Here is a 22,691-nt window from a genome sequence, read left to right on the forward strand (position 1 = left end):
CAAGCTCTGCAGGGTGGTTCCTGGGGCAAAGCCCACATGGGCTCACCTACTAGAGACTCAGGAAGCAACCCGAGGGCTGAGTGTTGCTCTGACAGCCCTGAAACCTCCAGGCTCAGTGGAGGTGGGTGTGAGCTGCTGCCCTGTGGGCATATGACATGGGGAAAAAGTCAGGGGACCTTCCTGCGGAGCAGAGAGGCAGCGCTCACCGCTGATGTTCCTGGGCAGGTCCAAGCAGATCCTGGGAAGGGTCCCTTCTCCTCTCAGGGTGACGCTTGCTGGTTCCAGGTGACCCACTTGAATCTGCAAAGCCCTGCAGAAGACTCCAGGCACTCCTGGCAGGTAACAGACTTTGAGCACTTGCTCCTTGCCAGGTCCAATGTAACCCTGCAGGGCATGGGAGACAAGAGAGGGAATGCACCAAAGAGCGTTTGGTGGGGGGACGGCTCAGGCGACAGACACACTGAGAAGAGAAAACAACTTCTCCTATGGAAGAAAACGTCAGACAACATGGCCTTCTGGCTTTCTCGTATCCTAAAAGCTCGAGTCTCCTACACCAGGGTGCAGTACGTCCTTCAGAGGGCTCGCAAGGCTGCATTCCCACAGCACAGACCGCCCTTTGCTCAGCAGGAGCGCAGCTCTGCTGCTCACAGCGCTTACCCTCTGCTAGCAAGAGCCAGACTGAATAAAGAAAAGCTCTTTTACCAGCTGCTGTGGAAGACGAGCTAAGGCCCGTGCCCTCAGCAGGGCCAGCAGCTCCTCACACTGCACGTCAGTGGTTCCCTGACTCATTCATCATCCCAACCAAACATCTGCCTGTGTGGTTACACCAGGGGTGCGTGAGCCCATCCAGACTCACAGCGACCTGCAAACATACATCTCTGGAAATGCAGGAGCAGACTAGGACAAATTCTAGGGAAGAAGGTGTTGCTGGGAAGGACATCTCCTCTCTGGGCTTCCAGAAAGGCTCTCAAGCCTCAGGCTGGGCTCACGCCAGCCAGATCGAGAGCAAATGGAAGCAGACAGCAGCACGGCTCTGGGTGACCGGGCACAGACGCAGACGCCTTTGGCTCGCCCTCTGCACGCTGGGCTGGACCCTCGGCTCCCCGCTCCCCTGCACGCTGCAGGGGAAGCCGCTGAGTGGGACAGCTCCTGCCACTTGGTCCCCTGAGCCCGTACTCCAGCGCACAGCGCAGCTGCAGCAAAGGTGAGCCCTGCCAAGCTGCCAGCACCCACGCTGCTGCTGCAGCAGCTGGCTGCACGGGTCCAAGCAGAGCTGCGTCTTCGGAAGCCTGCGGGAAGAGGGCATCAGTGTGTCATCCCTTGTAGGAGACGGGCATGAAAACAATGTGAAAGCCATTTGGCTTCCTCTTCCCCTTGCAAAAAGGGACAAAGATAGGAACGCTGCTTCAGCTCAAAGACATCCACGCGGGACTAAGAAGCTGGGGCGCCGGGATGCTGCAAACTCCTCTCCTGGCTGTTCCAGCCCCGATCCTCCCTGACCCCCTCGCTGCCCCACAAAACTGCTGCAAAGCAGCAAAGCTGGAGGAGGGACCAATACAGGGGCTGCTAAAATTTCTGGCAGAGCAGCTTCATGCCCAGGCAAGACAGTATTTCAGTCCTGCTTAGTGCTGGCAGGGGGCAGGTGGGGTTTCTTACAGGCAGGGACAGGGAGTACACCCTGCTTGACCACACAACCTGGGGAAGGTGACCCTCACAAGAGCCTGCACCATCTGGCTCCAGTGTCGGCACAACCACAGAGCTCAGCACTCGGGGTCCAAAGAGCTACCGAAGCCCTCGCGCCTCCCGCCGGCGGCTGCTGCAGGATGCCAGAGCCACCCACCAGCAAAGGCCATGAAGGGGCTCTAGTAGGACCGCGCTTGCTCGACCTTCTCTGCCACCCAGCAGCAGTTGCTTACAGCCCTGGCTCTCCATGCTGGTTTTGTGGCTCTGTCTTCCTTTTCTTTTTTTCCACCCGGCCCAGCACCTTTTTTCCCTATAACCCTCTCCTGGGCAGCCTGGCCAGGGTGAATCACTCGTGCTACTCACCGTGCTGGGCACGGCCAGGGGCACGCCGAGCGGAGGGCTGTCCGCAGCGGCTGCGCTGGAGCCGAGCACCACGTAGGTGAATCCCATCTTCCCTCTGTTCTGCAGGGTGACCTCCGCTTCCCTGACTTTGTTAAACAGCTGGAGAGAAGACAGAGGAGCGGGAAGTTACAGACGCAGGTCTGCTGCTGGGAGTCTCCTTCCCTTTTCCCTGGCTTGAAAGCACATGAACACAGCGCAGAAGCAGGGAGCGCAGAGGAGGTACAGGCACTGCGGTGTCCTGGGTTAACCTGGGCAACCCCCAGCCACAGGGTACCCCTTAGCCCTACGCAGGAACACTATTGACGGCAGCACATAGAGGTGCAGTAATAAATAAACCAGGGGATACAAGCCCCATGCTCTTTAAGGTGTCACCTAACAGCCAGCTGAAACAAAAGAGGAGGCATCGAGGCATTTCAGAATAAGAGGCACCTGCATACAAGTATTTGCAAGCAAAACAGAAGCAAAAGTAGAGACAGACAGGGCAACAGCCAAACAGGGCCAACAGCTGGAAGGGTCTGTGGGGATTTTAACTGAAAAGAAGTGCTGATTGTTCTGGGACATTCTCTCCAGCTGCAGTGACTGGAAGCCCAAGTTAACTTCCTCCCCGGTTTATTTTGTTGATTAATCAAGAGCATTAAAAGAAAGCATCTCCTTGGACCTCAGGCTTTAGGAACAGATGGGCGGATGAGGGTCCTGGGGACATGTCCCTTTGGAGATCACCACGGGGTCCCTGCCTGTCCCGGGAGGCAGCGCTCGTTACCTTGAAGAGGAGGAAATCCCAACTATTGGGGGGTAGAGATGGCCATTAAAAAACAACTCTGATGCAGAACGTATCACCCAAAGGCAGTACTTCCAAGCGACAGAGCCAACAGAGTAGCTGGGAAGGGAAGAGCGCCCTAGACCTCGGTGGGCAGCAACGCGCCGGCGACAGTTCCAAGACAAGGACCTCTGCCAAGAGAAGCGTGCGGTACCTGCAGCCCGCAGTCGATCTCCGTCATGTCAAGGAAGTAGTTGATGAGCGAAGCCTCCCCACTCAGCGCAATCTCGTAGGTCGGGCCTCCCTCCACACTGCACAGCGCCGTGACACGGGCAGCAATGTTTGTGCGGCCAACGAAGGTGAATGTGACGCACTGGCTCTTGCCCGGCGGCAGCACGCCGTACAGTGGCAGGACATCAAAAACCTGGAGGCAGGGGAGGAGAGATCGAGATGTTGAGCGTGGAAATGGATGCAGAAGAGCAGCCGTAGCTTGGAGCAAAGTACAGATGTGGCTGGAGGGGCCTCTTCATCACAGGCGAGATCACCCTAATCTCGTTCTGCATCCATTCCACTTACCGGTGGGAGAGACCCTGGGAAAAATCTTCTCCCATACTAATTCATGTATTAATACACTAAATTAATTTGGGATGTCTCCTGGCAGCAAGACATTCTCTCAGCTGCAGAACTTGCCTTTAGAAACACTTTTTACTGCCTTCAGAAAAACACGAGACTTGAAGATGAGAGCCCTTGGAGCTGGGGGTGGACTCCAGCCCAGCTTGTCTGACTCCTGATACTTTTCACTCTCTCTCCGACCCGCACACTGCTCTCGCAAAAGCTACTGCAAAAATTTCCTACCGAGCACCTGATGAGTAACAAGACGAACAACACCCTCCACAGGCGCTGCACAGGCAGGACCCTCGGTCAGCCCTACATGGCCGGTTGCTTCAGCAGTGCTGCACAACGTGCTGGGAGGGATGCGAGGCCACTCCGTGAGCAGCACCGAGGGCCACCAGTGGCAGCGGGGGCTACGTAACTGCTTGCCACGCTGGGAACGGGGAAGTGAGACAGATGCCCACTTACCTCCTCCGGTCCCGAGGGGAGGGGCTCCACCTCCACAAACCGCATCCTTTCCTGGCTCCTCACCGGCCTCCGACTTTCCAGCTCCACAGCAGCGGACGGCAGCAGCTGGAAAACAAGCACCATGGGCTACAGGAGGCAGCTGGCTGGGCTGAGGGGGATCACTGTGCTGCAGGCTCCACCGCCTCATCGAGCCAAGAGCAGCTAAGATGGGACACAGGCACACACCAAGTACGGGGACGCCTGTGCCATTAGCCGAGTGTGGGTCCAAGACCCGTGTGGATGAGACACGAGGTGCAGGTGGAGCCCGTGTCACACCGGCAGGCGGGCTCGGACCCACCGGCTTGCATGAGGAAGCGGGGTGTGCCCAGCACCCCATCCTGGCAGGGACCTCGAGGGCACGTTGCACCCTCATGCCACCCCAGCTTTGCTCACTCCTGCCCAAGAAACGCACCAAACACCCCACCCCTGGACAGCTCAGGTTCTCCATGACAACAATAGGAATGCAGCTGCAAGCGAGAAGTGTCAAAAATGGGAAATAAGGACTTCAGAAGTCCTTGGCACAGCTGTCCCATTTCAGGTGGTGCTTAGCTTTCCCCTTGTGCGCTTGTCAGTGCCGGAGGGCTGAGGATCGCCATTTCTCTTGAATAACACCATCCTGAAAAAGGCAGCTGAGAAGTTTTTCTGCCTTGCAGCAGCTGAGGGCTGGTGTTTAACCTCAGAGGTGCCATCCTTTAAATGGAACCTCATCCCTGGGCTTCTGACCCCTATTTATAAGCAAGGGCTTTGTGATTGCTCTTGAAGTTTAAGAATACCTGCTGCTTCGGTAACATGAAGGAGGGCTTTGCGCTGGGGCTCTGACATGGGCAGGGTATGTACAGCACATCCTCAGGCCTAACCAGAGGCTACATCTCCCCAAGGAGATAAAGCACTGGGGAGGGCTGAGCCTTCTCACGTCTCAGTGCTCTTTCTGCTGTCTCCACATCTTCCAGCCTGCAAAGCTTTGCCAAGGGCATATGCCCAAAGACGCTAACCCACATCCTTCCCACACTTATGGTCTCCCACCTCCCCAGAAAGGCTACATGGACATTGCCATGATACAGTGACACAAGCAGAAGACAACGCTGCAACTCAGATGTATCCTTTGAAGCGATTTTGGATCCTACCTAGTCATATCCCCTTGAATTTCCCTGCTTTATCTGTGCATACATGGCAACAAAGCAGGGCACAAAAATGATTTCATGCTTCTATCTGAAAACATTCAGCCGCGCGATTCTTTATGCCTACCAGGTATCCTTTTTCCTGATTCAGAAAACACGTGCAGAGCTACAACATTAAAACAACTGATATTTAGATGTCAGCAGGTGCGACCCCCCTCCTTGAACTTAACACCAACTCTGGCACTTCCAGAACCTCCTGTGCTCTCCTATATCCTTTTTTATTGCCCCAGGAGCAGCCTCTGTCCCACGCGACGCAGAAGGCACCATCAGCTCCCACTAGCACTGAGGCCAAGCTCCAAAGCACCGAGGCTCACCAGGAAGGTCAGCAGACCAAAGGCTGTTTCCCATACTAAGAGGAAAAGACAGCAACTTTGTCAAGTCTCCATTTATAAAAAGGCAGCTCTGTGGCCATCGCTGCAATACCGGGGCTCGGGCGAAGGCAGAGACGTGACAATGGGTGCCTCTAGCTGGGGCTGAGAAGGTGGTACATGGAGACCAGTACTGGGCAGGGCTTGACAGAGGAAGGGAACTGGAAGCCTCCACATCACGGTGCAGGTAAAACCCCTCCCTTTCACAGTGCAAAAACAACCCAACCAAAAAACCCCAACCTCACCATAGGTCAGGAGGACCTGAATGGGCTTCTCCAAACAACACTACCCTGCTTGTCCGTCCCCACAAGCCCCGTGTCCAGCTGCTGGCCCTGCTGCCCAGCCCACTCTCAGGGCACATGGCAGCAGGGCAGCAAAAAAAGGATGCTGGCACCAGCACGGCTTTTTGGTGGCAAGCTGGGGGAGGCAACACAAAACAGTGAGTGTACAAGAAAATCTACCTTTGCTTCCAGGGAGTCCTCTGCATCTGCTGGCTCTTGGGCAGGATCCCCCACTGCTCCCAGGGCTTCAGCTGGCTCCTCTACACATCCATCACTGACACTGCTCTCTGCAGATGCCGAGTGCTCCGAGCAGGCTCCCTCCTCCTTCGGTGGCTGGGGTTTGATGAACAGTTTAGGTACTGGAGGGCTGAACCTGGAAGAAACCGTAACTTCAATCATGAAGCTGCAGTAGGAGGGAGGAAGACCTGGACAAGCAGTTCCTTGGCAGGACGTGGCCCCTGGGTGGGCGCTGGTGCCGCCAGCCCAGGAATGGATCCGACCTGGCAGCTCCAGAACCAGGGTGGAGCAGGTCAACGCTGGGGGCTGCCCAGGGATGATGCTGGTCCAGCAGTGGGGCAGGCAGCTGGCAACTGCTTGCAATGAGGAACTGCAGATGTCAGAGGTGAACACCACACCTTGCAGGGAGACAAAAGGACAAACTGCACAAAAAGGTGGGACTGAGACACAAAGGGGCAGATCTGGATGGCGATGCGCCAGCACAGACCCAGTGCCGCAAGGAGGTTTTCAGCTCTTCTAGGTATTTACCCTGAATTCTCCCCTGGGCGGTTACGCACAGCTGCGGGTCAGGACCAGCAGCGGCAATGGCAGGAGCAGGGACGGAGCCCGCCGCCTGCTGTGCCTGAACCCCGACAGAGCCGGCACGAGCCCAGCACGGGACACCTTCGCACACGCAAGGAACACGGGAAGACATGCCAAGCGGCTCCAGGCAGAGACTCACAATTAAACAGCCCATTGATCCCCGATGAGCACCAAAGCAGCCGCGATTAGTACTTTGGGTCATTTTTAATCAATCTATTCCAATCGCAACACCGAGATTCAGCTCCCTGTCGTGCCGCAGGTACTCCCTGGCTGCAAAACAGCAGCTCGAACCGCACCTCGCGCCACAAAGGCTGCAGCTCTGCTGAAACGAGCTTATAACCGGTGTGGCACGTCCTGATGCCATCATTACCTCCCCAGCAGTTTCTAAACACGAACTGTTGGAGGACAAATTTGGCAAATGGTTCAGCAAAGCAGTTCAACCGCTCGTTTTGCAAACAGAGCCGAGTTTATCCTTTGAGCGACAGCAGCCAGTAAAAAGTGCACGGGTTAACATTTTCAGAATTTCCAAGTGACTCCGACTATGGTCCCTGTATGAAATTGCAGTAGGTGCTCACAGTAGCTCTGCTTGGATTTCCAACGCCACGTGGAGGGACGTGCTCGGGCCATGCCTACCTGCCACTGTGCCTATTCGTAAGCGTTCCCCCCACAGTCAAACACGGCACATTTTTTACAGCTGGGAATTCAGTGCCTTGAACCATGGGCTCCAAACAAAGATTTGTCTTTAGTATCCAAGGCTGGTTTTCATTTCTGGATTACAGGCTCTGCTCTTCATAACCCGCAAGAGATCCCGCCTGACTTGCCCTCCCTACAGCGACATGCAAGAACACGGCTTGGCCCAGGTGAGCCCCTGACAGCCCTCCCTCCGCCTGCTGCTGGGACGCCACGGGGACCCCGAGCAACAGCTCGGCACCGTCCGTGGGGAAGAACAAACCAGGGCTGGAGGGAATGAAGGCGCTCGCTCTGCCCTGCAGCGCATCGCCCACCTACGGTCCCACCCACGCAACCTCTGCTCCTCTCAGCCCAGGCACCCGGGTGCATGTTGGGGGGCCCTGATGGGCGACCAAACTGCCCGACACCTCCAGCGGCCGCTGACTTGGGCAGCTCCGTAAGGATGAGATAAATCCAGCTCAGCTGGGACAGCGGTGCTTTTGGGCAGCCTGCAGCTGCACGCTACTCTTCCCTGGCGGCAGGGGAGATGCCCGCAGTGTTGGGCCACCAAGAGGAGCACCTCAACACCCTCCAGCCACGCACCAGCCCACGCACCCGTTGGGCGCCTGGGTCCGGCCGTCAACACGGCAGCTGTCCCAGAACCACTCGCTGCGATGCACATGGTGAGGAAATGAAACCGCAGCTCTTAGAGTGGCTTGTGATAAATACTGCGGCTTAGTAACAGCTCCCAAGGAGAGCGAAACTCCCGAGATGGAAAATCCATAATCATTTATTAAGGTACCCCTAGTTCTACAGAATGGTTTGAGGCAACTTCACCGGACCGTGGTGCCTAGACAACAACAGTATTTTTCACTCTAAAGTAGAAGCCCTCTGGGACCCAGTGCTGGGAGATGACGCGATTAGCAAGTCCTGCTGCGGAGAAGCGCGAAGCACAGCCAGGGGCTCTTTTCAGTGGGGGAAAGTCAAAATGAACAACAATGAGCATCACATGAAAAGGAAGGGAGTGAGGAACCCGAGGTGTCAACGGAAAGCTGACCCCTAGGACACGACATCTTCCTGGCACTGAAGGAAAGGGGGTTGGTCCTGGGAAAGAAGGGCAAGATGATGAGATGTTCAGCATCAGCCCAGGCTTGAGGTAACCCTTTCTCAGAATCGGGACCTTCTGGGCAGCCTCCAGCACTTTCAGGGCAAGGCTGTGAATGCAGGGATGAAGGCAAGGAGCAGAGCGCGGCTCCTCCACCTGCAGAAGGGACCAGCCCCAAAGCAGAGGGGCCAGAGGGCTGCGGAAGTGCCTCCACCAGCACGCTGGAGCGGAGATGAGGAGCCGCCTGACATAAGCAGGTCAGCCTGGGGCTGGAGGGGCTGACAGCAAGGTGTTAACCCCCCTGCGTCCATCTCACCCAACCTGGCCACCCGTCAGATGAGACAAAATGGATCCAGGTATTAACAGGAGGGATTCAATGGCAGCACAGGCACACTGACAGCAGGGAGAGAAGAGTCCTTCCTGCTAGGGCCAGGACAGCCTTGTGCCACCCACCATCCGAACTGCTGAGACATCAGCCTATCTCTTGGTTTCTGAGCCTGCTAAGGATACAGCTTCACACCACTTCCCACACCCACCTCCCAAAATAGAGGAGCTAGAAATCACACCGCTTCTGCAAACCACGTGTGAAGATTCAGGCAGGATGACATGACCTTGCCAGCTCAGGCTGTGCGAGAGCCACCACCAGCAGGACAGACACCCCAGAACGGTGATCGGAAGGCCCGAGGTCCCTGCAGGTCCTGCCAGCACCAAGGACACGTGCCAGGAGCCACCACCCCTTTGCATTAAATGCAGGAGTTTTAACAGCACTGAGGCTGCTGCCCTGGTGCGTGGCACCCACACGCCCGGCATCCTTGCCCAGGCCCCCAGGGACCACACGCTGGTGCATCCCTTAGGCACAGCAGAAGTACCGGGGGAAAACAAGCCCCCCAACAAAGCCCGAGCTCTGTCACAGGGCAAAGCACCAGAGACCACGCGCCCCTGAGGCATCTAAACAGGCTTATGGACCCTGACGATGCACTTCGATTTGTCCTGCAGGCCAACAGACACTGATTAAAAAAGGGACTTTGGAACAAGCAAGACAGCTCAAGGGTGTTTGCAACTGAAAACAATGTGATACAGAAGTAAACCCAAAACCTGCCCAGTGCACCCTGTGGGAACACGGGGCTTGAGCTGGGCCACCTGGCCAGCAGCTGGGGAAGGTGGTGGTGATGGTCTGCCCTCGCCAAGAGCAAAGACGAAACTGCATTTTGCCCCAATGCCCTGATGACTATTTCTTTGCTAGGATAAATTCCTCTGCTGAGCTAAGATTTGTGCATTTACTGAACCACCCGTTGACATTCAGACCAGGCAGCGCAGAGACATAGAAGCAACATCACTGCAGTGAGATCCGACACCTCCAACTGTCACTGTGCGCGCCCTGGAAATGACTAACCGCACAGCAGTGACTGGACTGTGTTGCTGATATGATTGCTCAAAGTAGCAGCAGTGACTAAAGAGTAAGGAGGAAAAAATGGGTTGAACAATTAGAAGAAAAAAAACCAAACCCACTTTAAACACAAATAGTCTTGTCCAGGCAGAGAAACAACATTTTTCTCTCCTGGCCAAAATAAATGTGTGTGTCTGATTGATGCTGGGAGTCTCTGGCGATCAGCTCCAGCAAGGTTAGATGTGTGGACGCTTCAATTCTATCGATCTCACCTTCATGAGACCTGATCTTTGATTCCCTCGATGTCAGACCGAGTTAGTTTGATCTGATAATTTAGAATAGCAACAGTGCTTAATGTAGACCAGAAATAATATCTGACATGCTGCCCTTCTGCTGGGCTCTTAATGAGCAATTTGAGGTGTTAACAGCCTGGAGACCATCTTCATTTCCAGCCCTGACATGGAGAATCACATGGTGTCTGCCGAGGGACCCAGAGCGAGCACATTACTGCTTAATTAACATGCAGAGCAGAAAAGGGAGCTGTCCTAATGTCCACAGCACTAACGAGCCAGCAAAGGGGCTATGCCAAACCCTCTGGAGCAGGGGCTGCTATCCTGCCAGATGCTAAAGACTCTCAACTGCTACCAACTCAGAGCTGGGTGACTCAGCATCTGCCGGAAGAACCTGCAGGCTCAGGTCCAGCAAAGCCAATTTAAGTGGAGATGGGGGAATTAAAAGCTGAAAACTGATTCAGCAGTCACATTTCCAAAACCCTAAATTGGTTCAAAAAAAAAAAAAAAAGAGTAGATACAAACAGGCAACTGGCCAATAAGTGGCCCCAGAGGAAATTAATTCCACACAGGCTTCGCTCCAATGTGCTTGTTTCTCTGTTATCATAAAATATATGCATTGTTCTATCATCAACGCTGGATTTTTCCCTTAGCTTGTAATTAAACCCTAATCTAATTTACCAGGAGATGACAGGGGCTTCCGAGCAAAGCTTACAGCCCTGTTACTCTTTCCCTGTCCACTTCCTTTGCACCTGCTTTTGCAGACTTTCCCCTGCATTTTAGGGTCCATTCTTGAAGGCGCCACGCATGAAGGGCCACACCAGACTGGTAAGAGCCCGCTGTGAACAGGCTACCCCAGTGTCCACAGCTTCTCCCCCAAGCCCTCCTCACCGCCATAGCTAATGCCAGCGCCCAGTCTCCTCTAAGCCAAATTCCAACTCCCTAAACAAAACTGTTTATTTATGATCTCTGTTATTTGCAATAGCAGCACTTCAATACGCAGTGGTTAACTTTGCTTGGTTTCCCAGGGCATTATGGAAAAACCAGTTGCTACTGTCATTAAAACCGCCCAGACTAGTCTTCTGTACTACACAGAGAGGCCACAGCGGGAGGAACTGCTAGAAATGTGTTTATAGGTGTGCTGCAGCACCACTGCAAGAGTGCTCTTGGGCTTGGAAACCACTGACCAGGGCTGGATGCCCTGCCTCCCAGGGATGCTCAGACAAGCGCTCCCACCGACACCTGCAGCTGGACCTACAGCCCCAGCAGAACCTGCCGTTTTGGTGAAAAATGCTGAATCAACTGCACATCGCATTCACAAAACAGCTAACAGACAAAAACTCCCTTCTCCAGGGTGCCGTTTGCCTCAGGCCACCAGGGTCTGCGAGCACAGCTCTCCACAGCAGCTTTCCTTCCCGGGGAACCAGTACGGGGGCTACAGCAAAGCAGCAGCAAGGGACCGGGACAGCAGCAGGTCCTTCTGGTGGCAGCGCCTATGTAGGCTCTTAGGATGAAATGACAACGTACAGGGTCGGCAGGGATGGAAAACCGGTGACGTTACCGTCCACGTGCCTAAGCGTGGCTTTGTAGCTCCAGAGGCACAGCAGGACTCCAGGGTATGGGCTAAGCAAAAACCGTTAGTAGTGTCGTACAGCCCCAGCTCGGCTGGAGAACATGGTCTCCCCTGCAGCGTCCAACCGGCAGAGATCACCTGTTCCCTGAGCATCTAGCCTGACCACGGCTGGCAGGTGTTATTCCCACCAGGGAGAGTTGAAGGCAGTTTGCCAGATCCCAGGCAAACAGCCTGGGTCTTCGCCAGGTGCAGACAGGACACTAGGAAGAGGAGCTTCAAGGAGAGGGCAACGGTGCACATACCTCAGCTGGCTCGCGTGGCCGCCCGTCAGGAATGACCAGTGGTACCGGACGAGAAGCGGGCTGCAGTTGGTCATCTCAACGTAATGCTCCACCTCAGTGTCATTCAAGATGCAGCCAAAGTCCACGGCCATGGTCTGGAACTGGAGATTTGGGAAGAAGACTTCTCCCCGAACAGTGACCTGCTCCTCGCGAGGATGCTCGAGCAGCTGTATCTTCAGAGCCTTCTCTGCCACCCAGCTATTCAGATGCTCCTCGTGAGCAGGGTTAAATCTGATGAAGAAATGAAGTTCCTCCCCTACCTCCAGCTTCATCGGCTGCAAGGAGATTAAAAAGATCAAACACCAGCGTAATGAAGTCCAAGGCTGGATAGCATGGAACACGTCAATGTCTTAAAGCATGACCTCAGCGTGGGCTTCTCAGCCCACCCTGCACGTTCTTTACAGCGAGTGCCTGACTGCAAGCACCTTCTCGTCAGACTATTGCAGGCTCACGTTTCTGCGCTTTGCATCGATACCAGGGGGAAATAAATATTGTCCTACTGAATTCTGGACCCACAGAGGCTCTGGGCTAAACACACAGCCGAACCAGCACTCCGGCAAGCCAGGGCTGCTGCCCTGACTCCAGAGAAACTCCTTTATCCTCACAGCACAAGTGCACCAGCACGGCAGCCTCAGCCTCGCAGGGGCCAGTCACCGGCGCGGCACAGGAACGGTGCCCGCACCTCCACCAGCGCGTGTCCAGCAGAGCCCATGTCCAGCGCCTTCCACCACCGACAGGGCAGGTGCCAGGCGACAGTGGGAGGAGCATCCTCAGCCTTCCCGAAGGCAGAGCTGCCCTCACAGAGAGCAAGCTGCTCTTGAGATTGGCTGAGGACGGCTGCTGCAAGTCCCAGGAGATACCTTTACTCCATGGCTTGCCCAGCCCTAGGTGCCTGCTCCCTTCTCCTCATGGCTTTGAGCCACGAAGTATCTTCCCAACTCAGGTATTTTTGTTTCTTCCAGAAGCTCGCTTCAAATCTGATTGAGTTGGGGCCAGGCTACTGCTGACTCTACAGAAGACACTGCCCTGCCAGAGGACCTCCCAACAGGAATGCACTGCCACATCCCTCCTCCTCAAAGCCCACTGCCGGAAGGTCCTGCTCACCCGGACATCTGCAGGGAGGGGCTGCCGGGCCGCATCACAGACTCGGAAGGGTTGATCTAAGGCCAGGACGATGCTCAGCGGCAGGGAGGACATGTTTCTTAAAGTAAGAGGCTTGTGCTGTAGGCTGAGGACGTCACTGGGTAGCTACAGAAAGAAGAGACAAGAAAAAAACAACCTGAAGTGGCCATGCACCTCCCTTCCCTTCTGACGCATTTCAAAGTTTCCAACCCCAAAATTGCACACATCTCTTATTCACTGTCTGTATTAGTTTCTACCCTTCTACAAGGTTTTTCTTTCAGAACGTCAGGTGCTTTTCATGTTTAGAAACCACAGCATCCCCCAGGGGGCAGGGAAACAGTCTCACATACAGATGAGGGAACAGCACCTTGAGAGGAGGCAGCTGCTTGACCAAGGTCAAAAGCAGAAAGTGAACCCAGAGCGCTTGTCTCCAGTTTACCCTCTCTTGGGCAGAATGGCACAAGACGATTTTCACCCCCAGTAATTTCGTACAGCCTTAGTGGCTCCAGGAGCCTCATAAAAGCAGGGATGCTAGTCAGAAGAGAAAAGCAAGCAGGATTTGGCCTGGAGCAGAGAGCCTGCAGTAGCCTAAGGTGAGCTTGGAACATTTACACGCACAAACAGCCAGCTAGAAATCTCAACGGTCTGGTTGCAACATGCGTCCTGCTGTCCCTGCTCCAGTGACAAAGTGTCTGTAGCCTCACAGTTAAGCTCAGCCTAAGCTATTTCTTCCTGTTCATGCATCGCTCTGGCCTTCCTGCAGGGTTCACATCAACTAGGCAGCAGTTGGGAAACTAGTTCTGGATGTATCGATATCCAACAGCTGCAGCATCATAGCACTCGATAAACCAGAGCACGGGGTATCAAGCAGAACACAGGCAGACATCAGGAACAGCTGAAAAGCTTCTCATTAAGTGTGAACTGCCCACTCACAGGACTTTGTGCTTCTCTGGAAGCCTGGGAACCAGAGGAGAGGCCTGAAAATACAGAAACTAAATAATGAACCATCTTCTCTGTTTCAGACACCGCGTGGGAGAGGGAAAGATGATGGAGGAGTCAGGACCCAGAGACTAAAGGGCTCCTGTTTTGCATCGGTGTTGTCATCACTGCAGCTGAGGGATGACTGCAGGTCCTTTGAAGGAGGTGAGGCTGAGGGAAACGCAAAGAGCTAGCATCCATGCCAAGAGCAGGGAAGGCAGGGAGAGACAAAAGATGACAGTTTTCCTTCACCAGCCTGAGGAATTGGCAGGAAGCTCCGTTTTTCTCAGCTTCCCTACAGGATCAGTGTTCAGACATCCCCATGCCTTGGAGGAGCCTCAAAAACCTCCCTTCATCTTGAGTACACAAACACGTGTCTCTCTACAAGTGGCTACGATCCCCCCTCAGCGCAGCAGCTGCAATCTCAGCTTTACTTCGCTGAAGTCCGAAAACCATCTCATCGCTAAGAGCATCCTCACTTACTTCACAAAGTGCCTCAGGAAGGGTGAGGAGGGGTTTAGCATCGCTCAGCTGCAGCGATCGGCTCTCCCCCAGCAGCCCCAGCGCACAAGGCAGCTGTGCAACGGCCACGCTGCGCTCGCGGGTCCCACTGCCTCACCTGTGCCCTTGGCGCAGCAGCTCCATCCTGCCTCCACCTCGAGAAGGGCAGAGCTGTGACTGTCCCCGACCCCAGGGCAGCGAAATCACCATCTCTGTGGTAGAACCATCTCGTGGTAACGGCCAAAGCTTGCTCTGGCTCAAATCGATAGCCGAAGCCCCGTGGACTTGGGGAAGCGGTTTAACAATCCCCGTCTCCCCCCTGTGTTTAACAGGCACACACACCCTGCAGGCTTTCGGCCATCAGCCACGCTCTTCAATGCCAGGATGCAATCCTGAGACTTACCTTCTCCACCCGGAATGTGATTTCTCTGGTAGACACTTGCAGAACGGGATCAACAAACTCACACGTGACATCCATCTGCATTATCTGTGCCTTCCCCGCCTTGCTCCCCACCACGGCGTGACACAGCAGCCGCTCCTTCACCACCTGCGTGCAAGAGTCACGCGTCACCCAAGCAGGTGCTGGCAGGGCATCCACAAAACACGCTGCAGTTGCTAGCCACCCAACCACGGACCCTACTCCTGCCAGCAACTTACAGTCACTGCCCTCCTCAATAGCCCCCTCCTCTTGTTATGCTGCATCCTATTTATGAGGGCACTCAGCTAGGCGAGCGATCAAGCCTTCTGCAAGCTGCCACTGAGGCAACCCTTGCAAGCACCTTTCAGATCATTAGGAACAGCAGGAGCTTCATGAAGATTCATTCCACATTTGCTTAAACACCTGGGCCCAGTGGTCCCAGAGCCAAGGAATGTACACCAGGGTTAGCTGGCAGCTCCTCTGCAGAGTTGGATTTCCCCTGGCCTGGAAAGAAGGGCCCGGGGGGGAGAACACCCCGTGACCCTGCTGAGCTGCCACCCAAGGGTGCTGCGAGAGCCGGCTGCCCTTGGGACACCAAGGCTGGCTGAGAGTCTGGGGTGAGCTGGTATGGAAATACCGACAAGTCAAGCTGTCAATTATAACGGTCCCTGGGAACACTTTCCCACGTGGATGAACGTCACTCTGACCATCAGGGCTGGCATGCACTGTTTTTCTCCTCCAGGACTCGGTGCTAGACAAGCCTCTGCCCGTGTTTGTCTACAGAGGAAAAATGATGCTGCTCTCAGACTCTCCCTCTCTTCACAGGTTTGGTGCTTGGGTTTTTTTAATTCACTCTTTTCACCAGATCTATGACCTCACATGTTTTCATTTATTTACAGCCTCTGCTCCTAGCCTAAGCGTAACTTATTTTCTCCGCCCTTCCTTTCTGCCTCAGCACACGACACCCTGTAACCTGCCCTCTGCTTCTGAAGCAGCAACATTCCCTTCAGCCAGCATTTTGGTACCAGCGAGCTGGGTTTATGGTGGCATTGGAAACACTGATGGCAGCCAGCAAGGAAAGCAGCTGGTGCTGCCATGGTAACTTGTGGCATTAAAACAGTTTCTGGAAAGCGCTTGCTCCTCTTCCCAAGGCAAATGTCAAGGGGTCGGAAGAAGCCCCAGCGGAGGTGACCTGGTGGGGAGGGCGCAGCCCTCGTGGGGCACCTCACCTGGGGAATGCTGGAGGAGCCTTCCAGCACCATCTCCACAGTCTTGCCTGGCATCAGCTCTGTCCTCAGCGGTCGAAGCTTAAACACAGGGCAGGCAGGTTTGGGGCTCTGGGAGGAATCTGTGCCCTTGGTGTTACTGATGGCACGGAGACGGTCACGCTGGCTGAACGTGGGGAAGCCTTCTGTTGACCAACACAGCTGGTGGGTGCGTCGTCCTCTGTTTGTCATCTTGAAACGGTAACAGCAGCGATCAAAGCTAGAAGAGAAGCAGAGATGGAAAACATTATGGGAGCTGCTATTTCCCAGCGGTCACCCAGTTTCAGCACCCCGATGGCGTTATCTGACCGCACGCTCAGCAATAAAACCACCTCTGAAAAGGCTGACCTAGCTTGAAGCTTCAGCCAAAGCCAGACCTCGGCTGGCCCTAAGTTCAGCATCCAGCAGCTGGTCAGTTTGTGTACAGCAAGGAAAAGCTTCGCAAAGATCCATCACCTCAGGTACTCGCGAGCAGAGCATCACCCTTTGGTGCTCAGCACTCAGAGGGTTTTCCCAAGGTGCGTCCTGCAGGTCTCCCTGCACCAGGCACGAAGCTGGTCTGCCCTGGCTGCAGGTGGGTGGACGAACAGCTCTGCTGCCATTTCACCTGCCCCTGGGGAGCTGCTGCCTCAGGTGGCTTCCTCTGAAGATGCTACTGGGGAGCTGGCAGGGTGCAGAGACTCATCTGGAGATCTGGGCACCAGTTATCCCATCGCCAGGGCCCATCTTAACCCCCCTCATCCCCCCACCTCTTAGGGAGCATCCAACTCTCCCTGTCCCCAACGCATCAGCTGAACAGGGCAGCTGGTTTTGTGTCTTCGGAAGGTAAATGCACTGTGAGAACGCAGGATCAGCATAAGCTTCCCCCAAGACAAACACAGCAGCAAGACCAGGTCTACCTGCTGAGGGAATGGAGTGACAACAAGAGATTGATCACTACAGCTAGATACAAACCAAAACGAATATTCAATGGAAATTGGTTCCGTTATGTAAAGAAACACTAACTGCAGGCCAGTGTGGAATAATTATTCTACCCTCTATAAATCTGAGCACCACCAGGAAATGAATTGTTCCTACAACAATTATGGGGTTTTTGAAAGGTACAGAACACGTGGCTGGCAAAATGCACGTCTGCCACAAGCAGCTAAACACCAACACAGAAGTGACAGATTAGAACAAACGAGTCTTTGAAACACACTTTACAAATGATGTGTACAAGGCTTAGTATGAACCGGTTTTCTGTTGTGGACAGCGGCAGATGAAGGCTAGGGGAAGCTCTGGGTAGGTGCCTGATTTGTGGCTCTGGGAAAGCCCACCTCATCTGGGATGTCACCTGGGTCCCCCCAGCTCACCTGGTGGCAGCTCTGCACCCGCTGCCAACGGCGGCTCCCAACTAGCTTGCGGGCAAAGACACGAAGGGGGGCAGAGGACGACGACAGCAATCCCACCCACGCTCTCCCCTCCGCAGTGCAGCCCATCTGTGGCTGCACAGAGCACAGGGCACGCTGGCCAAGTGCCAATCTCCCTGTAATGTCCCTGCTTACCTGGGGGGCTTGTGGGTACATATTTAACACACACCAACACCCCACCCCACCCCCACTAATCTTGCCTAAATGCTTAAGGCAGCATCAACCTGCTCTTTCTAGCCCAAAATTTAGGTATCTGAGCACTGTGGAGCCTCTTTGCAGTCAGCAAAAGGAACAGGCACTTGGAGAAGAATATTATTCTCGTCCCAAGAGGACTCTGACAGCAACAGCGCTTTGAAAAGGCTTATTTTTTCTCCCATTTATAAGAATGTAGGCAGTTTCAGACACACGCACTAGGATCCACGAATCCCCCCGTCCGAGCTAAGCTCTTTCAGGTAGCACATGCAATTTATCCCACCCAACCTCAGCCAACCTCTCCTCCTCTCCCTCTCAGAGCTGCTCCTGCAGGCAGCCTCGCTCGCTTCTGCCTCGGGCTGCCGCCGCAGTGCTGGCAGACCGCAAGGAAAGCGGGCAGGGGAAACGAGGGAAGAGCAAGCGCCTCTAATAAAGAGTGGCCCAGCAGGGGAACTGGGGAAGACGAGCAGACTGATGGATGACACAGGGCAAAGAAACTCGGCAGCTCCTGCAGGACTCCCAGGCACAAGGGAAATAAACCAGCACCATTAATTCAGTCGAGGAGTTGCTAACAAGCTACCACGAAGGTTTTCCGCTCTTGCGAGAGAATAATCCATAGTGACTGGAAAGGTAAGCAACGTTATTGCAAACAGAAATATGTTTATACTTGTAATGTAGCATTTTCCAGCAGGAGGCTTCTGGGACCTGCTGTTTTCCTCCAGCTCGTTCTTTGATAAAGGAAATAAATACATTCCAACTAAAGACAAGTCAGGGACAATCTAGCAACTGGTTTCCACTTTGGTGGCTTCTGAGGGTATCTAACAACTTTCAAACGGCCATAAAACACTCCTAAAGGAGTTCCTGTGGCTTCGGTGAAGCAGAGCCAGGACCTCGAGCACTGAAGAACAACTAGCCTGAAGGACTACAGCAAAACTCCTTGCCGAGCCCACGTGGGAAGCAGGAGCCGAGAGATCCCTACCTGAAGCAGAGGCCCAAGTTGAGCTCCGGAGCAATGGGTTTGTCGGTGACAACCGTTGTGCCCGTGCCGACAGCCTGGACGGGGATGACGTAGGTGTGGCTGTTCTCTATGGACACCTTCACCTCATCCTCAAATCTCTCTGTATCGTCCAAGTTTGCTATGATGGCCACAGACACCTCGCTCTCGGGGGGGATCACTCCTTTACTGGGTTCAATCCTCCAGCGCGAGCGTTTGCCAGCCTGTAAGATGAGCCAAACAGTAACTTAGGATGGAAACCATGGACCCTGGTCTCCTGCGGGATGCAGAAAAAGGATTAAAGACATGAGGGTAAAAACCATAAAGGCTTCATTTCCCCAACTCTGAGCTACAGTGCTGAAACAGCACCCGTGCAGGAGCTCATACAACCTCTATTTTACCCTCCCTTAACAGACTCACTTTGTTAACCCAGCTTTGTCTGACCCAAGGGATGCTCACCCTCAGGAGAATGCTACTGTCCCTCCAGCCTCCCTCTTGGAGGGCACACCCAGGGAAGCCACTTGATATCTCCTGGCTTCCCGACAACGGTGGCCGGCTCTGCCATAAAGGCTCCAGGCCAGAGGAAGCCAGGACTGCTCCAGTCCCCCCGCAGCAGCCACACGGCTGGGGGTTACTGCTGAGACCCCGAAGAACAACTTTGCAAAAGCGGCTGATAAAACCCCAAAGTCTTCTTTCCCAAGAGTCAGGCTTCTCAACAGCCCCTGAAGGGCTGCAGCCCTCTGTTCCCATGGACCATCACCTGCAGTGAGGTGCCCCAAGGCCCTCTGCTTTGGCAAAATCAGCCCTAAGTGTTTATAGCAGGGCAGCGAAACAAGAAGCAGAAAGAAAACCTCAAGACATGTGCCCTGTGGGCATGGCCTGGGCTTCCCAAGCACTCTTTTCCTCTGGGTCCTCACGGGCCTCCCTCTACGGATGGGGCAACAGAGGTGCTGGACCCCTCCAGCCCACCTAAAGCCACATTCACAAGGTGCAAGCTCGCAGAAGAGAAATGCACGCAGTGCTCCCGGGCCAGCAGGAAATGCACTGGGATGCAGACACGTGGCTTTCAAGTGTCCATCACAGCATCAGTGCTACATGCATCACAGTTCAGTGCTGTGTTTAGGATGACAGGCACCACTCATCCAAAACTCTACAGTATTGTCGAGAAGAGGGTAACTTTTCTATTTAAATTAAAAAAAAAAAAAAAAAGGAAACAACGGTGTGCTCAGAGGCCTGACACAATAAAAGCAAGTGCTCGATCCAGGTGAAGTTAGCTCGAGTTTCCATCCGGCGGGCTGGCAGCTCTGAGCTCTAACAGGACACCAGCCAGCCCAAGGGAGAAGAGCAGCAGAAAACCAAGCAGCACTTCGAAGTCACAGAAACATTTAAAATAACACCCCAAAATGACCTCTGCTGACAAGGTGAAGGCTAGCTGGAGGCCAGGGAAGCGGTAACTTGCTGAGCATTCAGGGTCCCAGCAGCAAGCGTAGGTGCTCCCGCTACGCTAACTCCTTAGGCTGGCTGTGCCCTCCACGTAGAGCAGGTCAGGGCTGCATGCCTGCATCCCATAACGGAGTGTGCCAAAGGCATCAAAACGATTCCAGGCACTGGCAACATTTATACACTCAGCTCCATTTAATTTGTCCTCTAGGGCTTCAAAAAAAAGAGTCTTGAAAAAATTTTTTAAAAAAGCAAGATGAGACTGGGATGGAGGCAGGTGGCTGGCATGGGGTAAACACTGGGGCCTCACTGACCACGGAGGATTCCCACCAACCCTCCCCTGTGGTCCCTGCAGCTGGTCGCTGGCCTCGGAGGCATCGGCTGCGCTGCCGCCAGCCAAGGGCTACCCAGCCAGCTCATTCACACCGAGCCAGTGGGCGTTAGGTTTTCACTGACGTTAATGTACAACTTTTCCTCCGATTCACGCTGACACAGAGTAGCTTGCTTGAAAAGGAGACCCGATAGCTCTGCTCCAGAGGTGAATCTGCAAGTCTGCTATCTGACAAAGCTCATTTATCACAGCTTGGCAACAAGCCGGCAGTAAATTGTACCCAAGGAACTATTACTGAGGAACAATGACAGGCTGTCTCGATGGAGCCAGACTCGCAGTGTCCCAGGGTGACCCAGCGCAGACCCACCGTGCCCTGCCAGGCCAACAGCCCACTCCGGAGGAGCACGATTTGCATCGCATCCTCATCCTTTCCGTTAGCATCTGGTGTGGGTCCCAGGGGCAGCACAGTGCACCGCTGAACAGGAGACCTGCCAGGACCAAAAGGCTCTGCCGGACCAGCTCCGCTCAGGTTTTTAGGTCAGCCTCTGCCTACACCGGTCCAGGTTGTGTCCCAGAGACAAGAAATCCCTTGGGAACACGCTAAAATCATCCATCCCCCTGCTCTGAAGGCCAAAATCTAACTTCTGATAACATCCCTACTCCTTGCTTAGGCTTGAATGCTCCAGGACACGATGCAATAGCTGCACGTGCTGGGCAGACAAAGACAGCGGCTATTTCTGTCCCTGCAGGAGCCTGCACCACTGGACGCCAGAGTCCGAGCGCCAGGCAAGGGCTGGCATCAACCGCTTCGAGAAGCTCAGCGCTGAGATCGTTAGCTTCTCCTGGGACAGATTTCATTGGCAATAAGAGCTGCCAACGTTCGCTTCTAGCGGGCATCAGCGCGCATCAGAGATGGACGGCTGGATGGCTGCCCCAAGGGATGGCTGAGGAGCCACCACGCTGCCCTCTGCAAGTTACTTTGAGCCCGTTAATTGAAGCCATCTGGTCATTCCAGCCTTGCACAAGTGAGAGAAGCAGCAGAACTCAACATGAAAAATGCAGCTGTACTTTACCAAGCCATAGCTCTGGCAAGAGAGCACTCACACCTCGTCAGGCGGGTCCACCGCCCCCGGCAGGGGTCACGCACGAAGGGGAAATAACCCCCCACCACATCAGCTGCGCACGGAGCCTTGTCCCAGGGGCTTTAGCTGTCCTAAGGGGTGGGAGCCTGTGCTCTTCATAGCAGAGTGACTCCTCACCCGCACAAACTGCCAGTGGCAGAAAGAGCCCAGAAGCACCCTAAGGCCCACAGGGTGGGGATCAGAGCACAAGGCTGGCCGGATGCTCCCACCAGCCACCAGCCTCCTCCTGGCACCTCGGCACCAGCATCTCCTCGGCAAAAGCAGGGGGACCGCTTTGGTTGAGCCTCTGCCCCAGAGCACCAGCAAGGAGATGTTTTGTGAAATCCAGGCAGAGCCTCTAAAGCCAGTGGAAAAAAAAAAAAAAAGAAAAGAAAAGAAAAGAATTAAAGTGTGGCACTCACTGCCACCAACAACGGAGCCCAATTTGTCACACTTGCTTCAGCTAACAGCAGCTGCTGAGTGAGCCAACGAAGCTTGTCTCCATTTGTGTCCCCTGGCCATTGCTCAGCCCTCCAGGTCCCAATCTGCCCTCCCCGCTGGGCTGGGGAGACCAGTGCCACCACTCTGCACATCGGGGCTCTCCAGCCAGGACACGGCCATGGCTTGGCCAGCTGCTGCCAAGCACAGGATTGAACAACCAAAATCCTCCTGCTTTTCCCTTGGGAAGACAGCTCAGCTGAGTCACTCAGGCCTGTAGCAGCGTAACTGCCTTGAAGACTTCTACCCTTCTTGAACCCTGTTGGCCAGCGGGTGCAGCACAACGCGACAAGTTCCCTTTTCCTAGATGAGCAGAATAACAATTTCTTCCATTACTGAAACACAGCAATTTTGAAAGACCATGAACCCATAGAAGATACCGAATGCCATAAAATCCAAACTCTTCCCTGAGGCCAGGTTTCAGGCACCTTTTCCAAGGTCTCCTCCAAA

At 54.5% G+C, this 22,691-nt stretch overlaps 1 protein-coding gene across 1 annotated transcript in view; it reads right to left on the reverse strand.

The window, feature by feature from the left end:
- Positions 1-22,691, reverse strand: part of LOC130159066 (hydrocephalus-inducing protein-like) — a 47,072-nt gene that overhangs the window by 13,155 nt on the left and 11,226 nt on the right. The window contains exons 6-15 of the mRNA XM_056360243.1: positions 18,837-19,075; positions 16,221-16,476; positions 14,977-15,120; positions 13,077-13,220; positions 11,934-12,247; positions 5,969-6,161; positions 3,923-4,027; positions 3,057-3,266; positions 2,047-2,184; positions 207-384 (exon numbers count right to left, since the gene is read on the reverse strand). Of these exons, the coding sequence (XP_056216218.1) occupies positions 207-384; positions 2,047-2,184; positions 3,057-3,266; positions 3,923-4,027; positions 5,969-6,161; positions 11,934-12,247; positions 13,077-13,220; positions 14,977-15,120; positions 16,221-16,476; positions 18,837-19,075 (1,921 nt within the window). The remainder of the gene's footprint in view (positions 1-206; positions 385-2,046; positions 2,185-3,056; positions 3,267-3,922; positions 4,028-5,968; positions 6,162-11,933; positions 12,248-13,076; positions 13,221-14,976; positions 15,121-16,220; positions 16,477-18,836; positions 19,076-22,691) is intronic.

The sequence above is a fragment of the Falco biarmicus genome, chromosome 15 (assembly GCF_023638135.1).
Source record: "Falco biarmicus isolate bFalBia1 chromosome 15, bFalBia1.pri, whole genome shotgun sequence".
In the NCBI taxonomy this organism is placed as follows: domain Eukaryota; kingdom Metazoa; phylum Chordata; class Aves; order Falconiformes; family Falconidae; genus Falco; species Falco biarmicus.